The sequence below is a fragment of the Carcharhinus amblyrhynchos genome, chromosome 1 (assembly GCF_965287045.1).
Source record: "Carcharhinus amblyrhynchos chromosome 1, sCarAmb.v2.hapA, whole genome shotgun sequence".
NCBI classification, from domain to species: domain Eukaryota; kingdom Metazoa; phylum Chordata; class Chondrichthyes; order Carcharhiniformes; family Carcharhinidae; genus Carcharhinus; species Carcharhinus amblyrhynchos.
The window spans coordinates 163,803,302-163,824,866 of record NC_137324.1 but is presented as its reverse complement, the minus strand read 5'-3'; the positions used below and the strand labels follow the sequence as shown (position 1 = coordinate 163,824,866).

The window sequence follows — 21,565 nt, the reverse complement described above, 5'->3', positions numbered from 1 at the left end:
AAGCAGAGATTAATAGTAATACAGCCATGAGTCATCAGTTCAGCATTAGCACATGAAAAGACAATCTTGCTGAAGCGGAAATGTTAAATGAATTTTAACCTTGCAAAGAAACAGTATATTGTAGTGACTTCTGTTGTCTATTAGTATTAGCAGTACACCTGCTCTCTAAGTGAGCAAATCATCACACTGTTCCACATCTTTCAGTTAACACTCTGATGCGTCCACACACACTACATTGGGCTTGGTTAACTTTATGTTCAAAGATCAAATCGGCAAAATGATACAACACAACCAAGAGTACCAATATAATTATGCTGTACACCTTTATACTATTTTATGATGCATATTCATTATCTGCCTTTACATATTATCTGATGATTTTGTTCTTAAATTGTCTGTGATTCAGCACAAATTAACACTACACTGGTTAGCAGTGAAGTCAAAAGGCCACAAAGTTAGCTGCAGCAGCAAGTGAAAAAAAGTTACATTGCTGCACCTTTTTTTTCCTGACAATTGGAGCAAGGCACAATGTTGGGGTGGAGCAGCTGTACTGGTGACCAAAATGGAAAATGTTACTTTCTTGTTTAATTATATTCTTCAAGTTTGATTAGAAAGTATTTTTTAAAAGTATTGAATGAAATAGAGAAAGTCTACGTATCATGATGGTTGATGCTTTATTCTTCTACAAGAAATCAAATTAAATCCCTTCATGCAAATCTATCCCACTATCTAACTACAAATATATTTGCTTGGCCAACTGTCAGTGGCATCGACTTTTATTTCTTCCTTTCGCATCAATTCTCCATTATTATCAGCTGTTTTTGAAGTGCAAATATTGATCTGTACATCACTAGATTATGGAAAGCAACATTATAAATAGTTGATGACAACTGCATATCTGCAGTTTTCCTTTGCAGCAAAGCAATAAATACAAGCATTTAAAAAAATGTTTTTATTGCATTCGACAGTACTTTCACAGTAAAAATAAATATACAGTACTTTTTTGTCCCAATGTAGCAATACTATATAGAAAACACTTGTGTTCTTAATGATTCAGTAAACATTTAAAATGCCAAAACATACTTCTTTATATCTATAAAACAGATCCATAGTTTTCTTAAGCATCATTTAAAAATACACATTCTACAATATGATTCATATATGAAAGTGCAATTAAGAAGTCTCACTACGTTAGCACCAACTGATGGGTGTATAAGATAATGGCCATTTACTGGAAATCTTGCCTTCTGGGTTGGCAACAAGAGTAACAGTGCTCAATATAACGTTCATCACCTTTTGGAAATAATGTAGTTCAGCACAATATATGCTTTAAAAAATCACTCGCCAATTTACATAAAAAAACTAGTATAATACACATGTACACTTTGTACAAAACATTTGATAATGTTTTGAATTGTGGGCAGCAAATAACACAAGTTACGTCAAAATAATACTTACTGCAATTTCAAAAAAAGTAGACAATGTAGTTTTCCAATAAACGTACATAATTATTTTTAAAGGGAAAGAAAACCACAGTTCACAATTTGTAAAAACACAAATGGAGACAACTTTCCCTCAAACCGTGTTGTAAAAGATGTTTCTTTCTATCATTGCACTTAAAAAAATGCTGTGCCACTCTGTACATGCAAATTACAGGATAATTTGTTTAAAACCACCAAAACTGTAGTGTTCTGTCCAAAAGGAAAGATGCTATGGGGAAAAAAGGAGGAATAATACACTTACACTATGCTTAGGTATTACACAACCGTGGCAACAACTTTTACTACTGGACTTAAAATGCCCAATAAACTGCCGAATATAGTGATCAAACCGGTCACATGTTAGTCAGTAATAATTAAGTGTGATGATGGTTTGTTTGGCAATTCTATTAGTAATGTGCATTTGTAAAGTATAAGCTTCACCACATGGTTTGACACAGTATGTTGTATATAGTAAAAACAAACTGTATTTGCTACATGCTCTTTAATCACAGAATACAGAACAAATTAAATCCTATGAACAGCAAAAACCATTGCATTTAAAAAAAACACTGATGAATTCAATTCATAAAAGTCAACTTCAACAGACAAAATCTCTAGAAACAGGTAGAAACCCAGTGAAATTCAGCATTCACATCTGACCTGAGCTGCTTCTTCAGAATCTTTTCTATTCTTCATCCTTCAATGTCCTTATTCTTCATCTACAGTACTGTTAACAAAAGGCTTTTGCAATTTTGGAGTGTTTCTGTAAAATCATACATAAATAGTTTGTTACAATTTAAATTATTTTCGCTGAGCAACTTATGAATGGTTGAAACAAACTTGGGCTGCACAATGTATCTGACTTTGATTCAGAGACTATGGCACATTACAGCTTCTATTCAAAAGAGCAGACACACTCAGTAAACTGCGAAATATTACAGGTAAGAGGTCAGCTTCACTATGCCTAAAGGAACACAGAGGAATTTGAGTCAAGTATCGTCTCATATGGCAAGTTGCAGAAATAACATCATGAGCAAAGGCTACATGTAAAAACCTGTTTCAAACAGATTTTAGGATGGTGTATGTGGACTCACACACTTATAACATTGTTGGGTTGTATATAGTGCATCTGAGATCAATCCTAGCAAGAGCTACAAACACTTTCCTCCACGCTTGAAATCAAGCCCACCCTCAAACACAAATAAAAGCTAATAATTGCTGTCACCTACTGCTTTCCTCCTCTTATAAAGCAGTTGCTAGTTTCTTACTGAAGTACTGTTCCCTGAAGACTTTGGTACCTCCTTATTTTTCATGTGTGAGCATCGATAATGAATCTAGCAGACTACTGCATCATTGGGCAATTCATAGCAGAACCCATTCTTCACTAAACATCAAGTGTACTTGCTTCCAGCAGGAATTACTCAGAAACTATAGTTTTTTAAAACTTAGTTGTATTACAAGTGGGCTTACATTAACTCTGCAATGAAGTTACCTAACTGCTACACTCTGACACCTGTTCTGGTACACTGAGGGAGAATTTAGCATGGCTAGTCCATCTAACCAGCATGTCTTTCAGAACGTGGGAGGAAACCACAGCACCTGGAGGAAACGCACGCAGACACAGGGAGAATGTGCGGACTCTGCATAGACAGTGACCCAAGCTGAGAATCAAATCTAGATCCCTGGCGCTGTGAAGCAGCAGTGCTAACCACTGTGTCACCATGCCACCCCAGTTGATTGTTTCCCTCTAAGCCAGAGGCTAGTCATTTGCAGGGGCACTGATGTTACCGCAGTCAAGACCAGCTAACTTAGCACAGGCCAGGAATCAAATATGGCACCTTCACGTTGTGTGTGGAGCAGCTACTCACCAGTGGAGCAATCAGGAGAGGTACACAAACTCAAATTTCAAGATTAATACAACAATAATTCACAAATAAACTGACTTTTTAAATCCATCTTTTTTTACTCTTTCTTCTGGAATAATTTAAAAGATTGAGAATTCCATCACTGACACCTCAGTTAATGGGGTTGCGCTTGCTCACAGTGGTACCACAAAATACAAGTATTATTTTAAGACAACCCCACATTGTAGTTTTGCTAAACACCTACAATATGCTTCACACAGCTCTTAAAGTTCAGGGTTTGCCTACAAATCAAAGATTTCAGATGCTCGCTTAGCTGAATGTCTCAAGGGCTATTATTATTTTTTCTAATAAGGCAGGTGACCCACTAAAACCTGACCTCCCCTTTTCTAAGCACGCTACAGAATTTGTTGAAACACATCATTTAACACATTGCAACAGTTAAAATTGTATTCATTATTAACATTCATCTTCACTGGGCTTAAAGGATTTAATACCTGAGACAACAGCTGCTAAAAATATTATCCCATTCACATTAGACGATTTTGTAGCAAGTATGAACGTATCAAAAACTTACAATGGACATGATGCTTAACACTCCATGTAAGGAGAATAAGGAAACAAATTAATAGTAACTATAAATATAATTAGCAAAAAGCTTTAAAAAACTGAATGCCACACAGTGCCATCTGGAAAGGAGCCAAGTTGCCGCTATTATTTCACATCCATCACTGACAAAACCTGTCTCCTCTACCTTTACATTAGGCAAGCATCAAGGTAGCTTGAGCTCCCTATAATCTGGTACTTAATCTGGGAAACAGATTTTTTTCAGCATTAGTCATGCTTTGCTTTCCGCATTTCTCTCCTCTCCTGCCACTGTAACACTGACTGAGACATGGCAAAGGGGGAAAACAGAAACCTATGCGGTACAAGAGCCAATGTCTGATTTCAGAATGATAATTCTCCACTCTCCCTTCTCTTCATATAGACAGTGTTTAGCTTCTGCTTGCAGGTTCCTCCAGGACAAAAATAAACAGCACATCATATAGGAAACTAGGATCCAAATACATGACTATGCTCAGGTTAAATTGGTATGTTTTATTGGCAAGTTTTATTATTCATTTTACATTGGGGAAAGAGTTTTGGCTTATTATTGGGACATTATTAAAATGGTAAATTTCCCAAACTGAGTTTAGAAAAGCAGCAAGATCATTACCAAGATGGAAGTCTCATGTTATTTTGATTTTTCACAAGGTGTCATCTGTGCCAAATATATGCCTACAAACATGAAATCGGTGCTAATGAACGAGAGATCGAGTCATTAGTTTATTATATTCTTATGGATATTCACCTTTACTTCATGAGTGTATCCAGAGATACGAACTGTTTCTGCCGAATGCAATTTCCTAAATTATAAAACAAGATTTTAATGTTAGATTTGTACAAATTCAGAATATTTTTGTGAACTTGATAAAAAAAAAGTCAGAAGATTACTTTATAATAACATGTACCCAGAGATACTTGATTTTAACATCTGCCTCAACAGTAACTTACAGCACCTTTAAAATGATAAAGCATCCCAAGGTGCTTTGCAAAGGTGTTATGAAACAAAATTACAGTCACATAAGGATATATCAGGGCAGATGATCAAAAGCTTGGCTGACATGTTTTAAGGAGTGTCCTAAAGGAGGAGAGTGAGGTAGCAAGGTGGGGGAGGGAATTCCATATCTAAGGGACTAGGCAGCTGAAGACATGGCTACCAATGGTGGAGCAATTAAAACTGGGGATATTCACTGGAATTAATGAATGCAGACGTGTAGGGCTGGAGGGGGTCACAGAAATAGAAGGACCCAGGCCATGGAAAGATTTGAAAACAAAGAATGAGAATTTTGAAACTGACGTGTTGCTTAACCAGGACCCAATACAGATCAATGGTTATTGAAAACAGGGGATTTGGTGCAAGTTAGGACACTGGAAACTGGGTTTTAAATGACCTTAAATTTACTGAGAACAGGCTCCAGGGAAGTGGAATAGGTAGTTTTGGGATGGTATGGATGAGCAGCTGAAAGATCATCTCAAGGTCAAATATGATTCCAAAGTTGCAAATAGATTGCTCTGGCCTCAGACAGCTATTAGGAAGAGGGGTGGATTTGGTAGCTTGTGGCTAGGACCAAAACCATTGGTTGCATTCTTCCCAATATTTAATTTGAGGGAATTTCTACTGATTAAGGACTGGATGTCAGACATCTTGGAGGTAGTTGAGTATTGAGAGAAGTGGTCGTGTGGTAGAACCTGGTGCCAATCACATGACACTGTATTTCTGGATATGGCATTGAGGGGCAGCTTGCAGATACGAGAAAGGAGGGGGCCAAGCATACATCTTTGAGGTCACCAGAGTTGGCACTGTAGGAATGGGAAGTGAAGCCATTGATGATGGTTCTTTGATTATTAGATAGATAAGAATGGAATCACAGGTGCAGCCCCATCTTGCTTGGCATGTTCAGCAGATCAAGGAGGAAGAGGAAATTTAATCTGCCTTTATCACAGATGCAGAGGGTGGCATCTGTGATTTAGATAAAAGCTCTTTTAGTGCTCTACAGGGACAGAAATCTGATTGGAGGAATACAAACATCGAGTTCAGGAAAGATGGCCACAAATTTGACAAGCGATGACATGTTCAAGTTCATTGGAAAAGAAACAGAGGTAAGAAATAGAGTGGGAGTTTGCAAGGACTTTTTTTTTGAGGATGGGGTGGTAAAAACAGATTCAAAAGAGAGAGCACAGAACCTGAGAAGAAAGAAAACCAATGACATTGTCAGCTGGCATGAGAGCCAGAGAGGGAAGCTAGGTGGTCAGTAATTTAATGGGAATAGGATGAAGTGATCAGGGACTGGATCCACGGACAAGATGAGCTTAGAGAGAGTATGAGGAAAAATAGGAGCGTGACTAGAGAAAGAGAAAGAGACAAATTCAGGGCTGGGGCAGAAGGGGAATGCCAAGAGAATATTCCACCTGATGGAGGAGGAAGGAAAGTGACAGAAGCAGCTAATTGGACGGCCTCAATCTTGGTGACTAAAAAAATCCATAAGCTCTGAACACTTGGCCAGAGGTGAGAGTTGTAGGGATAGTTCTGAGTGGTTTAAGACAACAGTTTGCATTGGAGAAAATAGTGTGGTGAAAGTGGTTGTGACCATTTCATTTCAGGATGGTTCTGGATTAGGAAACAGGTTTGGCAGGTTCGAGTAAGATCCAATGGCACTTCATGTCTTACGAAAATTAAAATAGTTATGATTTATGGATTAAAATATGCTATACGTAACATCAGGGAACAAATCAGAAAAGGTGCAGACAATATTGCTGATGACACTATTGCTCGTGAACCTAGCACACAGCTACTGTCTCAAGGTGCTTTATAGGAGTGCTTTCAAACAAAATTTGACAGCAAGCCACGAGATATTAGGACAGGTGGGCAGCATAGTGATTAGCACTGTTGCCTCTCAGTGCCAAGGACCCAGATTCAATTCCAGCCTCAGATCACTGTGTGGAATTTGCACTCTTCCCCCCAGTGTCTGCATAGGTTTCCTCCGGATGTCCAATTTCCTCCCACAGTCTAAAGATGTGCAGATTAGGTTGGTTGGACATGATAAATTGAGCCTAGTGTCAGGGGGATTAGCAGGGTAAATATGTGGAGTTGCAGGGATAGGGATTGTGGTTGGTATAGACTTGATGAGCTGAATGGCCTTTTTCTGTACTGTAGGGGATTCTAGATGACAAAATCTTGATGACAGGGCACTTCTCAAAGCCCAATGGAAGAGAGAGTAGAGAAGCAGAGAGGTTAAGGCATAGCTAGCATTGATAGAACGATCAAAATTAGCAATGTGCAGGAGGCTAGAACTGGAAAAATGCAGACATATCACAGGGTTGCTGAGCTGGAATTAATGCAGTTTACAGATATACTTCACCATGCAAATGTTTAGGTCATTGCATTACCAATATTGATGGAACAAGTGGCAGTTTGAAAATCTGAGTTCAGCTTAAAACTTAAAAGATAAGTCTGGTACCAGTAAAAGAGACCAGAAATCTGTCAGATTGTTGTAAAAACCCAATTAATGTGATAATGTCCTTCAGGGAAGAAAACCTGCCCTTCTTACCCGGTCTGGCCTATTTGTGATTTCAATCCTACAGCAGCACCGCTTACATTGGTCAAGAAGGTGGTCCACCAGCACCTTCTCAGTGCGACTAGGGATAAATGCCAGGTTTGCCAGAAACACTCACAGCCTGAAAATGAATAAGAACAAAACAAACTGATCGTCGTTGCAATTTATAACCTACCGTTATCCATTATTTGAATGTGGAACTGAAAGAGCATCGGGACCATTCTTAAACTTTCCAGTTGTGATTCCAAGGATGTTCCGTAGGCTCTCAAGTTTGCAAGATCGGTTTCCAACTTTACCTTCTGATTCTGAGATAGGAAACAAGGTGCAATTTTTAAAATTGACGATCCTGATAAATCATGGAACAGCTGTAGATCATATGAGAGCCCCATTTAAATAATTATGAACAAGGCTGTATGAAATTATGTTGCAAATTTTTAATCTTTGTCAACCATTTTGGCTCAGCAAAGTCAGCTTGAAAATTCAGGGAGTGGTTTCTTATCACCTTCTCATCCAAGACAACATAATGAATGTTACCTCAAATATCAAACATTCAGTATACATATTACTGGCAATATTTTTAAATAAGTATATGCATTATACACATTTGTAAGGCCACTGAGTAAGACATCCAGTAAATTTAAAACAAAATAATGAATATTGAAAAAAATACAATTTACCTTAAATCCTTCCAGTTGTTTGTTTAAATTTTCATGTTCCTCTTGTGCATGCTTCAAAGATTTTGCAAGTTCCCCAAGTTCTAATTCTCTTACTAGGAGGCAAATAAAAAGACTAACTTTCATTTTGGATTTTACCTCATTTCTTTACTTATGGCTGTTCTCACACTATTTTTTTCAATGAGAGCTCCCAGAATGATGACCAAAGATCATGATTCATTAATGCCACCAATATCTGGCAACACATATCTATTGAAGGCAAGTTGTGTCTGATAAACTTCATTAAGTGCTTTGATGAAATAGCAAGAATCTTAGGGCACAGAGGAGGCTATACGTGCCCATGTCAGGGCTTGGAAAAACCTATTCAAATAGACTCCTTGCTCTTTCCCAATAACTGCAAATTTTAATGCATCTGATAGTGTCTAACAATAGGACTTGAATGAAGGGCATGGGATTAAAATATCACAGCAGCATGAATATAAAATTAGCTAAGAGACAGAGAGCAGACAGCTTATTTTTCAGAATGCAAGGAAGCATACATTAATGTCCCCATAGGTCAGTACAAAGAATATTTTTTATTGATGATTTGGACTTGGGTAGAGGGGTTACAATTTCAAAGACTGACAGAAACTTGGAAACATAGGGTTGGCAGTTTTGAAATCAATAGTTTTGGTGTGACCATCATTTGTAGCCTGAACTAACATGAGGAGAGGGAGGGGGAGAAAGAGGGTGAATTCTCCCAGCTGGCATCGGGCAATGCCAAGAAGGGGGCTCTTGTGCCACTCTGCACAGGGATTGGTGGCAGAGAGAGGGAAGGGAGTGATCAGGGCTGGCCATTTGGATGGTGGTGGTGGTCGGGAGGGGAGGTGGTAGGACGGGTGACAGCAATGGGGGGGCTGCGGGGCTAGCCAACAATCAGGAGACCAGCTGTGCAGGGCTATTGCACATGCACCGATCTCCCCAGACCGGCGCATTTGCAGTGGCCCACTCAGCACTATGTTGATGGCCTCTCTAGTGGGAATAGGCCCTGCCCTGGGATTTTCAGTGTGAATCCCACCAGGGCTCAAGAGTATCAGACATTCCTTCTGAAAATCCCACTAATCAAAAAAAAAATCAGTGGGAGTTACTCCAGTTTTCACACAAATTCAGCACTTAAGAGTTTTTTTTGGAGAATTGCCCCCATGTTGTTTAGTATTTTGTGCTAACATTGACAGGAGCCATTTTAAAATGAAACCAGTTATTCATTATTGGGAACCACCCAGGGTAGTTAATAGGCAGACTTAACTGTGACACAATTAAATAATAAGCAATTAATCAACAGATGCATTGGTAAGGATGGCAAGATAACCTGCAGCACAAAGAAGTTTGTAATTTTATAATTATAAACACTTAACAGTGGATTTTCATACAACTATTCAAAGTCATGACAATTGTAAAATGCTTTCTCAGACAGGCTGGGAAAATATTATGAACTTCAAGTCTTTTGTTAACTTTGACTGAAGAAATGTATCGGCTTTTATACAAGATGTCTCAAAGTTATGTTAACCAATAACAGTTTAACACTTAGGCTATCTCAGAGCAAGAGATATAGCTCAAGAGAAGTAATTGGCTTGAGGTTAAGACAATGTACATAATTAGCTAAAAATCAAAAGATTAGCTTAATGTAATTATTGACAACTTATAGACCAATTGGCTACTTTCCAGCTAAGGTGGGCTCTTTAAAGTAAAAAGATCTTGAGACATCATCTTGGGTTAACACGTTATCCTCATTTTCACGTCTTGGTCTGAGGAGGCTGGTGAGAAGTCTACTCAATTGTCAAAGTTAAGCTTTCTCCTCTGCTAATTATTGTAAGTGACACTTAAAATTTTTGTTTTGTTACTTTTTTTTAAAAGGTTAATAAATGTTCTGAATTCACCATTTAAAGTGCTCGCTCTTCATATGTGATTTATTCTATAGAAACTGATGTGATTTATTATTGGGGGGGGGGGGGGCACTGTTGCAAACAAGCGAACCCCATAAATCTTAGTTCGACAATAGTACAGATGTCACAAGCAAGTAAACTGACTAAATGGGTAGGCGAATAACAGGTGAAATTCAATGTGGAGAAGAGTGAAATGCTGCATTTTGGAGGAAAAATTAGGAGACGTTATAAACTAAATGAGACAATTTTAAAAGGGACAGGAACAGAGACAGACTTGGGACACTCATACACAAATCTTGGGCAGGTTGATAAAATTGTTAAAACATAGGGGATTCACAAAAGAGAGACTAAGGAAGTTCAGCTTTGGCACCACACTTTGGAACAATGTCAAGGCCTTAGAAAGGATGCAGAGATGATTTAGTACAATGGTATCAGGGATGAAGTATTTTACCCAGGTAGAGACACTACAGAAGCTAGGACTTAAAGCACAGAAAGCTAAGAGGAGATTTAGCAGAGCTGTTCAAAATTAAAGATTTTAGTAGAATATTAAAACTACTTTTAATGCAGAGTTATGATGATCTGGAATGTACTGCCTGAAAGGGTTGGGGATGCAGATTCAATTATAACTTCTGGAAACAAATTGGATAGAGACTTAAAATTAAACAAATGAAGGGCTTTGGAGAAAGAGAAACAAAATGGGACTAAATGGGTAGCTCTTAGAAACATGCATAATGGGTCAATGGGCTATTTATCTCCTACAAGATTTTGGAATCATACCTAATACAAGATGTAAACACAAGGCATGAAAACTGACACACCGACTGAAAAACAAATATGATGGTAGCCTTTGCAGTAGCCCCAAAATAGTTTATTTAGTTGGACCTTAAACTCCAAATAGATATTACACAGTGTGGAAAAGCAGTCGCTAACAATTTGAAAAAAAAAGGAAATACTAGAAATATTCAGTGGGTCAGGCGACATCTGCAGAGAGAAACAAACTTTTTGGCCCATAACTTCCGATCTCTGGGGCGCCATACCATGGGGGTACCCCAAAGATGTGATGGGAGACCCCTGCCCCACCAGAAAGCCCCACAAAAGGATTGCGTGGCAATTGTCCAGGACGTTCAAACTTCCGTTGGGCAATCATACACCGGGAACAATCTGATACTCTAGAAGATGTACAGAGCAAGTGTCTTTCAAACATTTTCTTTCCTTGCCCCATCACCATTCCATTTGGCTCCTAAGGCTCTGCCATTCCATCACTCCTGTCTTCCATTTGTTGTCCTTGTCCCACCAACTCACCCCTTGCTCAAACTCTGTTGCATTCTAACCTTTTGCATTTGAAGTCGCCAGATTGAAACACTCACTCATTTACAGAATTGACTGTAAATTACTGTAGCTAATTTACAGTAAGATTTCACACTTTTTTACCAAGTTCAAGAGCTCCCAATTACGTTGCACTGGCAGTGGTATCACACAAGAAAGAAACTTAAATTATACAACAAAGATCTCCAGAGTGCTAAGTTTGTCAACTCAATTTTATTTCAGGAAAGTTGCTGCTAAATCATCAGAAGTTGTCATTAATGTAATTTAGTGACACAATGAACTTCTACGTCTCTTTAACATCTCCATTAGAAGCAACGGAATGCTATAGATGGTATGTAGGTAAAAAGTGCTTTGGGCAAAGCCCAAGCTATCATACATTAGTCTCTAATTGTACTGTTGGCAATGCCAAACCAGAGACAACATGGCCAATGTCTCAATTCTCTGCAATCCCCCCTACCATAAAACTCACTGAACTGTCAAATGAGTTCTCATTTTTGTATATATCAGTCAATTGCTGTTTCATGCTGGTTGTATGCTCTGAAGCTATTTGTTCCTGATGTTCAATTTCATTCCAGTGGCACTAATACAAAAACCTCTTAGATACATCCTTAAATGGGTGAACTAAAAGGAATAATTTTCTGACTTGGCACTTTTGACAAGGAGTCTCACATGTGAAAAATTCAAGATATGTAAATTATTTTGCCAACCATTAATTTAAATGCATTGACAAATCAGTTGCAGCATACATTTGGATTTCTGGTATGTACTCTTAGCTAACTATACAATCCACAGAATATAAAGTGAAAACAAAATGCATAAAGTTCATTTAAAACCTTTCTTGCAGTAAATCCAAACGTGAAACTATTAAAGCTGCAGCAATATATTCCAATAAAAATGACGTCAGCACCGAGAAATATCATCTATGGCGCTCTCTCAAGTCATAACAGTAGAAGAATTGTGCTGGTTGATATGTGCAATAGCTGTACAAATCTGTTACTTTGGAAGGTATTTATGACCTCATTACATATAGGAAGCAGAATTCTTCCAGATTGCACTATTTTTCAGCAGTTTGACAGATTCCATTGCCATACCTTTGAACAGAGATTCCATCAATGAACAAAGTGAGAGGACTTGTACTGAAATCAACTAATGGTAGTGACCCAAAAATAACCTGATTTGCATACTTCAAATCAAGATTGCTGTCAAGTTGCAAAGTTTAAGACGTGACATAACTATCTAATTTACTCTCAATAGTCCTTTTGAGGACCTTACTATTATCAAAAGGAAAAGACTAATTTCTGCGGCGCTTTTCACAACCAAAGCACTTTAAAGGCAGTGAAACATAATCACTGTTGTAATGCAGCAAATGGGGCAACCAATCATCATAAACCTAGGTCCCACAAACAGAAATGTGATAATGACCAGATCATTTGTTTATAGTGATGTTGATTAAGGGGATGAAATCCTTTGCTTTTCTTTTGAAACAGTGCCTAAGGCAAATAAGGACTCAGTTTTGATCCAAAAGACAGCATGTCCAACAGTGCAGCATTCCCTCAGTACTGCACAGCAGTGTCTGCTTACGGTTTATGCACAAGTGTGAGTGACACTTTAGCAGACAGCCCCTTTTATTCAGTGGCAAGAGCGCTATCCAATGGGTCACAGCTGACACTGGTAATATTTAAAAGTATGTAATTTTCACTCTAAGGATGCTCGAGTTCTGATATTGTCAAATACGAAGAAAAATTGAAGAAAGTGCTGAAAAGATACAGTAAGTCTGTCAGCAGGCTACAAAGGAGTAATTGGTTAATAATTCAGTTGTACATCTTTTTCAGATTTCAGGAAAGCTCTTGAATTGAAACTTTAACCCATCCTCTTTTCTTCTTTAAGATGCTAATGGGTCATATTAACCATATTCAATTTTGTTTCAGATTTATTTCTATCTTAATAAATACACATTGACTTTTATATTCAAAGAGAAATGCTGAGAAAGGAGGAATGTCAGTGCTTAGAACAGTGAACATTTCCAATTCAGGTATCACACATCAGTACCACATAAGGTCATGTCTGATACATCACATGCAGGATCAAATCTGCCTCAGTAAAAACCCTCTGTCCCAGAATGCTTGAATCTTAACCTAGGACATTTCCTATCCACCAATGCAAACGTTTAGCTATTTGCCACACCAGACAAATTGATACCAACTGTGCCAAACTACGAATGGTTTAACATGGTTGACGCATTTACAAGGGTCATGATTGCACAATTTTTTTTCCAACCAGGATCCTTTTATCCAAGAGATGGAACACATTCGCTCCAGTTCTTCAGGCCAGATTCTGATGCAATCCAAGCGATCCTCCGTTCAGAGGACTTAAAAATAGTTGATCAGAGGGGATGGGGGAAGAAAAGTAAAAATTATTTTGACTTACATTTTACCTGCTTGAAAATATATTCCTCCAGGAGACTTAGATTAAATGATGTATAGTTATGTTTCGAGGTCAGGCCACATAACTGGGAGAGGTCTGCACTATCAGCATCATCTGCCGAGTCTTCATTACCCTGCTGCTGCTCTTGCTTAGACAGTTCAGCTGATTCTTTCTCAAAGTCCCCTGTTTGAATTCAAAATCACAGCCGTTACATCTGTAGAAATGGTCGGGCACGGGTTCTGTGCAATTTATCCACATCAGATAATATCTACGCGATTTTGAAGTTGAAGGATTGTTGATACAACATTGTCTTAAACATCAAAATCAGAACGCAAATCTGGAATTGGAACCCGACCTCAGTCCAGAAAGTTTCAACATTAGATTCTCTGAAGGCAGTTTCAAATTCCTTGGGCTCAACCCATATGGTGTACAAATCAAGTGTGACGTCTAAGAGAAATTAGAAAAGAGCGTAGAGTGTTCTGAAAAATCACCATGCTTGAGTTAATGGAGGCTCTCCTAACATATCAGTTTTAAAGGCATTGAAAGTACTCTCTCCTGGTTACAGAACTGTAGTTCAAGGCAGGAGGTATAAACATACTGCTGCCTTGCTCAGACCAATGCAGCAGCTACTACTGTCTAACCAGTCTGTGCAGCAGAAATACATATCACAATCAAGATGAAATATGAGCAAATCTGAACCTGAAGTTTTCTAAAGTGGGTGAGGATTGGATGGAAAAATTATACCAACAAGCTATTGCTGCTTTGACTGGATCCAGTTTTGTGCAAATAATAATGCAAGGACAATCTGAAGCAAGTAAAAATACTGTGGTGTCTGTATCTAACAGAATTGTAGTCTATCAATGGCAATCCAATCATGCTCTTGGACCACAGCCACATTAATGTTGTGCTCTCCCTACAAAAGTAACGAATTTCCATTATTACATTACTCACAAGAGAGCTTTCTAAGCTCTCCAAATCTTTTGTATAGTTGCTTTTCATACCTCCTACTGTCTTTATTCCCAGACCAGGCCCACCACTGCCCTAGGCCCCATCCAGCATGATTTTAGAGTTCCTTCTCTCCTTTGAAACCAAAGGCTTCAGTTATACACCACTCTCCACAGTGATGTGGCTTACTAACAGCACTGACCTAATGCTTCAGCTGGTCAGAAAGTGTTGTCTGCAGGGCTTCAGGGAGCTGTCAGAAAATGTTAACACTGAAGCTCTGTCATAAGAACAGCCTGGTTATTCCCAAAAGATAAAATCTAACCTGTGGCCTGAAGTGAGAGTGAAAACATACAAAAGAACATTGGAGCATTCTGGTGGTTCAGTGGATAACTGCAGTACGTGATGAGGTAATCAATCCTAACAGATAATGAAGGTCCCAGGTACAGACCCACATTGTGACTCAATTTGCTAATCTCATTTGCAGTGTCAGATGGGGTTCAGTTGACCTTACAAACCCTTGGTTGGAAAAAGGGATTGTGAAGAGGAAGGAAAGCAAGGGCTCCCAAAGATGATTGTTAACAAGCAAATTGGAGAATGGAAGGATCATATTTGATTGCACATCCATTTACCTTAACCTTCACGGACAAACATTTTGGCAATGATTCTCCCATCCTGCTGTGCTAACACTTTAGCGCAGTGGGCTGGGCAAATCCCGCAGCAGGCGATGCATTCCCACCATAACATCTCCCAGTGGCAGATTTCTGGCAGAAACCACGCTGGAAACTGGCAGGATAAGTATTTTAATTCCAATTTAAATATATTTTAAATGTGGTTAATGGGTCCAGGACTGAAGTCGCCAGATCTGTTAGTCTCTCCTCCTACCTCTGCCAGGAGTATTTCACTCCAGCGGGGTTTACCATAGCTCCCCATTTTTGGGGAACCAATGGTCTGACCCCACTGGAGTGAATGCAGGCAATCGGGGCCCCCCCAGAGGGGAATGCCAACAGGGTGCCCCCAGGCATTAGCCAAGGGGCACCGTGACACTGCCCATAGGGCAGGGGGTAGTGTCAAAGGGTGGGGCCAAGGGGGCGATTGGTGGAAGTGGAATGTCCTGCTATCTCTCTGCGGTCAGGATTGGTGGGGGAAAGCAGCAATTAAGATGGGCAGGGATCAGGACTGTGTCGGGGCTGGATATTGCAGCGGGCCGTCAGGAGGGGGAACATTGGGGTAAGGTCCGAGAATGATTTGGGGGGGGGGGGGGGGGGGGGGTGCGGCCAGCAAATCGGGCCATGGGGGTGTAGAGAACTAGGTTTGCAGGGGTCATGGGGCTGGCCAGCAAATCGGGAGGCCATCAGTGCAGGGCCACTATGTGCAGCGCTGATCTCAGCACTGACAGATTGGCTGATGGGCAGTGGCCCGCTCAGCATGATTTCAGCCTCTCCAGCAGGAATAGGCACTGCCCCTGAAATTTAATGATATTCATGCTGGTAGCCTCTGTGGTGCACAGAATGTGGGAGATTCATTTTGGGAAACATGCTGGAAAAACCAGCGCTATTTACTCCAACTTTCACCTGAATTTGACACACAGAATTTTTTGGGGAGAATTCCATCCATATGTAGATTCAAGTAAGAAAAATGACCACTGGATAATAACAGCATCAGTTCTTAACTAAAGTTTCACTAGTTTTGTTAGTTTTGTCATGAAAGTCAAAACTGGTCGAGGGATGGTATGGTCCTTTTTCAGTGTATTTTGATAATTGTAATTGATCTTTACATTGACTTTGTCACCTGGGTAGCTTTTTTGATGGGTGGCAGGGCAAGTGATCACTGAAAAGATACTGCATAGTTCCCATGACTGTTGATTTTACAACCTTTGCTGCCGGAAGATGCAAGAAAAGATGCAAATTATATCACCAGATACGGTTTTTTTTAAAATAAACTACAAGTCCTTGAAACATGATTGCCACAGAACAACCAACCTAAGTTGGTCCCAGTGAATAAAATATTTAACATCTTCAATACATGGTGCAGTCTTGTAGTCTTTTTGATAAATAGGATAAGCAGAAAAAATAAAACACAAGAAATTGGAAGTCGGCCTTGAGCTTGCTCTGCCGTTCAGTAAAATCATGCAGATCTGACCATGACCTTAACTCCTCTTCCCAAAAACCCTCGACTCTCATAGGCAACCCATTATTCTGAAGTCATGTCCCATAGTTCTAGATTCCTCCGCAGGGGGAAATAGCCTCTCAGCATCTATCCCATCAAGCCCCCTCAACCTTATAATTCTCAATAAGATTACCTCCCATACTTCTAAACAGGCCCAACTTGTTCTTCTCTTCCTCAAGACAACTTCTTCTCCCAGAAATCAATCTAGTGAACTTTCTCTGGGTTGTATCCAAAGTATATCCCTTTTTAAACAAAGGCACCAAACTGGCACATCATTTTCTTGACGTATTCTCACCAAAACTCTGTACAGTTGCAGTAAGTCTTCCACCCTCCCATGAAAGTCAAACATTTCATTTGCCTTCCCAATTACCTTGCACACTAACATTTTGCGTTTTATGTACAAGAACACCTAGATCCTTCTGCACCATAACAATCCATCATGTCTCTATCTAAATAATATTCTGTTTTTCTATTCTTTCCATCCAAGTGGGTAATCTTACATTTTCCCACATTATACTCCATCTTCCAATTTTTTGTCCACTCATTTAATCTACTTAGGTTAGATATTTAGAAAGACAAAGAGATAATATGAAATGAAAATATTGAAGGAAATAAAAGAAAGTAGTGTCATATTCTATGTGTAAAGTAAAAGAAAGAGAATGAAAATAGGAATAGGACCACTATGCAATGAGCGACATAAACTCAAAATAAATTGGAGAGATTAACAAATGATTTGAACTCAGGAATTGAAGCTATGGTATTGACATTTTCAAATGATACCAACTGACATATTAGCTAATAGTATGAAAAACCAAATCAAGCAGGCTTACAATATGGGTAGCTAAAGACAAATGAAAAGTAATATTATCAAGTGAGAGGTGGATCATTTTGGTAGAAGTAATAAGGGGACCATTTATTCCTTGAAAAGGAGGCACCACAATGAGGTAAAGGAAGAGATCTATGCACTCAGATACGTAAGTCATTGAAAGTATTGGTGCAAATTAATAATACCATCAAAAATGTAAACAAAGTAGTGATTTTTTTTGAAGTAATACAAAGCAAAAGCAGGGAGGTGATGTCAAATGCATACTTGGTTTGAGTAATATGTATGGTTCTGATCTCCATGTTGCTGACCAAGGACAGAAAAGAAACTAGAATATTGCCAGAATGGAAGGCATGTAGCTATCAAGAGCGAGTAGGCTGTAGATGTTGAGAAGACTTGATAAAAGATCTGATAAATCACAAAATGTTTGCTAGGTCAATTTACTCCATGTCCAATGTGTTTCTAGTTGTGGGGGAATCTGCAATAAAAAGGGCCAGAAATATATCAACACTAATAAAGAACTCAGGAGGAATTAATTTGCAGTGGTGAGAACGTGGAATGGCTGCTGTTGCATGGAGTAGTTTAGGTACAGAGCACTGATGCATTTAAAGAAAGATTTGATGGATGCATGCAGGAAAAGTTAAAAATGGGATGAGGGAGCAAGGTGGAGAAGGGCAATTGGTGTGGGAAAGACTGGTAGCTCGTAGTAGTGCATCAGGATTACATATTATTTTGCATTATAAAGCACTTCAAATGCAATCTTAAATATAAAAGGAAGGAAGAAAATGAGCTGAGTCCAGAATTAAATTCAATGACCTAGATTTCTGTCTCAGATGACAGAAGATATTGCATGTAAGCTGCTGCCCAGATTTGTCAACAAAGACTTGCCATCATCTGGTATCTCCGGTTCAATGCAGTGCCCTCTTTAGGGTATCTATGAAGAGGGCATGAAACAGCAAGGCTCTTTAGTAATCAGAATAAAAGCTCCAACTGAACCATGCAGAGACTAAGCAGAGCTAAAATCAAGAAAGATAAAGCGTTTAAAGCAAAATAATGATCAGGAAATACTGCCAAAGACACCAAAAAAGAAAATTCCAACGTCAAGTTTCTTCTGAGGGAATAAGACTCCATGAGTTTTAAAATTAACTTTTCAGGGTGCTAAAGATTGCCCAGCACTAATTATCACATCTTACTGTTAAAATTTCAGCTGTTTTTAAGTGTGGAACTAGAAGGTAATTACTCAAACTTCATGCCATTTGTGATTTAGTGTCAGACTGCAACAGCATACATGGAAGAGGAGCAGGGCTTCTGCCAAATTTACCATGTCATAATGCTAATAGCCTTACCATTTAACACTACAAAATCCAGACTATTATTTTGGCAATCAATTCAGATGTATTTTGGAATAGCAAATCTGATCCAAGTTACCTTTAGCTAATACATATGCATGCCCCTCCAAAATATAAATGTCAACGTACATACAATCTGATGATTCTACACTTTTTGGCTCTAGCGTGCAATAAAGTCATGGCACTGTTACTAATAAAAAAAGCAATCTCAACAAAAACGCAATAAACTTGACCCTACAAATTCAAAATGCAACATGACACATCTCAAGGTTGAAAGGAAGCAAAATGGTTTACTTAGTCCTTTATCACTTGACCTGATCTCATGACATGTTGGTCATCAAGTTGTGCACGCATTATATCACATCAGATACAAAAATTGTTCATATACTACATTACACAAAAGCTGGTGTGGAATTTCATTAATGCAATTTTTAATTACTGTCAATGAACATTTGCAAAACTGTCAATGAAGAAATAATACAAGCAAATTACTGACTATATTTTACACATTGTGTCATGTTGGAATGCAGCTCTGCATTGAGTAAGCCAGCTAGTTGTTTCAGTCAGATGTTCATTCAGCATGGACATGGGGCTGTAATTTTCATTATTTCTGAGGATACTTTCATACAGCACATTGAAAAACATAACCTTAACTTGAATGATTGTAGATTGTGTTTTGTTCGCAATATTTTTAAAACTGATAGGACGGCACAGTGGCTAGCACTACTGCCTCACAGTGCGAAGGAGCTGGTACAATTCCCAGCTTGGGTCAATGTCTGTGTGGAGCTGCACATTTTCCCCATATCTGCGTAGGTTCCCTCCAGGAGCACCGGTTTCCTCCCACAGCCCAAAGGTGTGCAGTTAAGCAGATTGGCCATGCTAAATTGCCCCTTAGTGTCAGGGGGACTAGCTAGGGTAAATACTTGGAGTTACGGGCATTGGGCCTGGGTGGGATTGTGGTCGATGTGAATGATAGGCTGAATGGCTTCCTTTTGCACTGTAGGATTCTATAATTTTATGATACTTGATTATGTAGCATCAACAGAAATCTGAGCACATGATGTAAGCCTTCATGCAATCATACAATCGAAAAGTCACTTCTTTATGTACACGTTATATATATTTCATAAAGTCTTGTGCAGTTGCAGAGTTAAATTCATCTCTAACCTTTCTGATACCATTATGTTATTTAGATTTTACTGAAATATTTTCAGATCTATGAGGCTAGTAATCAAGAAACATGTTGAAATCTTTTACCTGTCAAGTTCTGCAAATGCTGTCTTCCAAAAAGATGTTCCTTCTTGTTATGTAATGAACTAAAGTACTGATTACATGTTTTGCAGTACAGGCCATTGTTGTCCTCACCCTGCTTAACAAAAAGACCCAATTATTTACCCTTCAATTTACCTCACTTACAAGATTGCCTTTTTTGACAGTCAGTTATTTTCTGAACTACAAAAGCAGGATTTCAAAACCAGAACTGAAATTGAACCAATGTATAAAATACTGAGCCATTTTTGTCAATTATTAAAGGATGTTGTATTAAGCATAAAAAGGTTGCCTTGTGCTTAGAGAATATAAAAATTCAGTCTATGATTTGTACAATGTTTTGAAGTGGCTAAGATATGATAACACAACTTTCCATAATGTGGAAGTAAACTGTGCAAGGTAGGTTTTGTTTTAACGTTAATTGAGAATGTAATAAATAAATACATAACGATGTCCATTCCTATCTAGTTTGTGCATAACTAAATAGAAACATACAATATATACCACAGAAACCATTTTGCCAATCTGTCTTCACTGGTCTTTATGCTCCAATCAAGCTTCCTCTTATCCTTTCATCTAACTGAAAGTGCAACTATTTCCATAAGCTTCCTCTATATTCAAATACTCCTTGTAGCAAATTGCACATTCTCAGTGCTCTTTGGGTGAAGAAATTTCTTCTGATTTTCCTATTTGATTAATTAGAATCATAGAACCCTACAGTGCAGAAGGAGGCCACTCGACCCATTGAGCCTGCACCAATAACAATCCACCCAGATCCTATCCATATAACCCCATATATTCACATCCTGCTAATCATCCTAACATTAAGGGGCAATTTAACATGGCCAATCAACCTAACCCGCACATCTTTTGGAGTGCAGGAGGAAACCCAGGCAGACACGGGAGAACGTGCAAACTTCACACAGATAGTCATCCAAAGTTGGAAATGAACCTGTGTCCCTGGTGCTGTGAGGTAGCAATGCTAATCACTGTGCCACCCTTAACTGGTGACTATTTTACATCAATGGTCTCCAGTTCTGTTTTACTCCACATGTGGAAAAACCCTGGCTGTGTTTAGTTTATCACAATCTTTCATAATCTTGAAGACCTCCATGAGGTCTCTCTTCAGCCTTCTCTTTTCAAGGGAAAAGTGATGAAGCCAAACCA

The 21,565-nt window shown here is 38.8% G+C and overlaps 1 protein-coding gene across 6 annotated transcripts in view; it reads right to left on the bottom strand.

Annotated features, from left to right (window-relative positions):
• Nucleotides 1–965: 965 nt before the first annotated feature.
• LOC145346908 (high mobility group protein 20A-like) overlaps nt 966–21,565 on the bottom strand; it is a 50,772-nt gene continuing 30,172 nt past the window's right edge. For 3 of the 6 annotated variants that reach the window (XM_080194800.1, XM_080194789.1, XM_080194802.1), the window contains 6 exons: nt 20,387–20,498; nt 13,850–14,029; nt 8,178–8,269; nt 7,676–7,805; nt 4,695–4,749; nt 966–2,244 (listed from right to left, as the gene is read on the bottom strand). In XM_080194800.1, coding sequence (XP_080050926.1) covers nt 4,697–4,749; nt 7,676–7,805; nt 8,178–8,269; nt 13,850–14,029; nt 20,387–20,498 — 567 coding nt within the window. In that variant the 3' untranslated portion in view covers nt 966–2,244; nt 4,695–4,696. Of the gene's footprint in view, nt 2,245–4,694; nt 4,750–7,675; nt 7,806–8,177; nt 8,270–13,849; nt 14,030–20,386; nt 20,499–21,565 lie in introns of those variants that run through there. The other 3 variants (XM_080194798.1, XM_080194807.1, XM_080194813.1) reach the window with 3 other exon arrangements.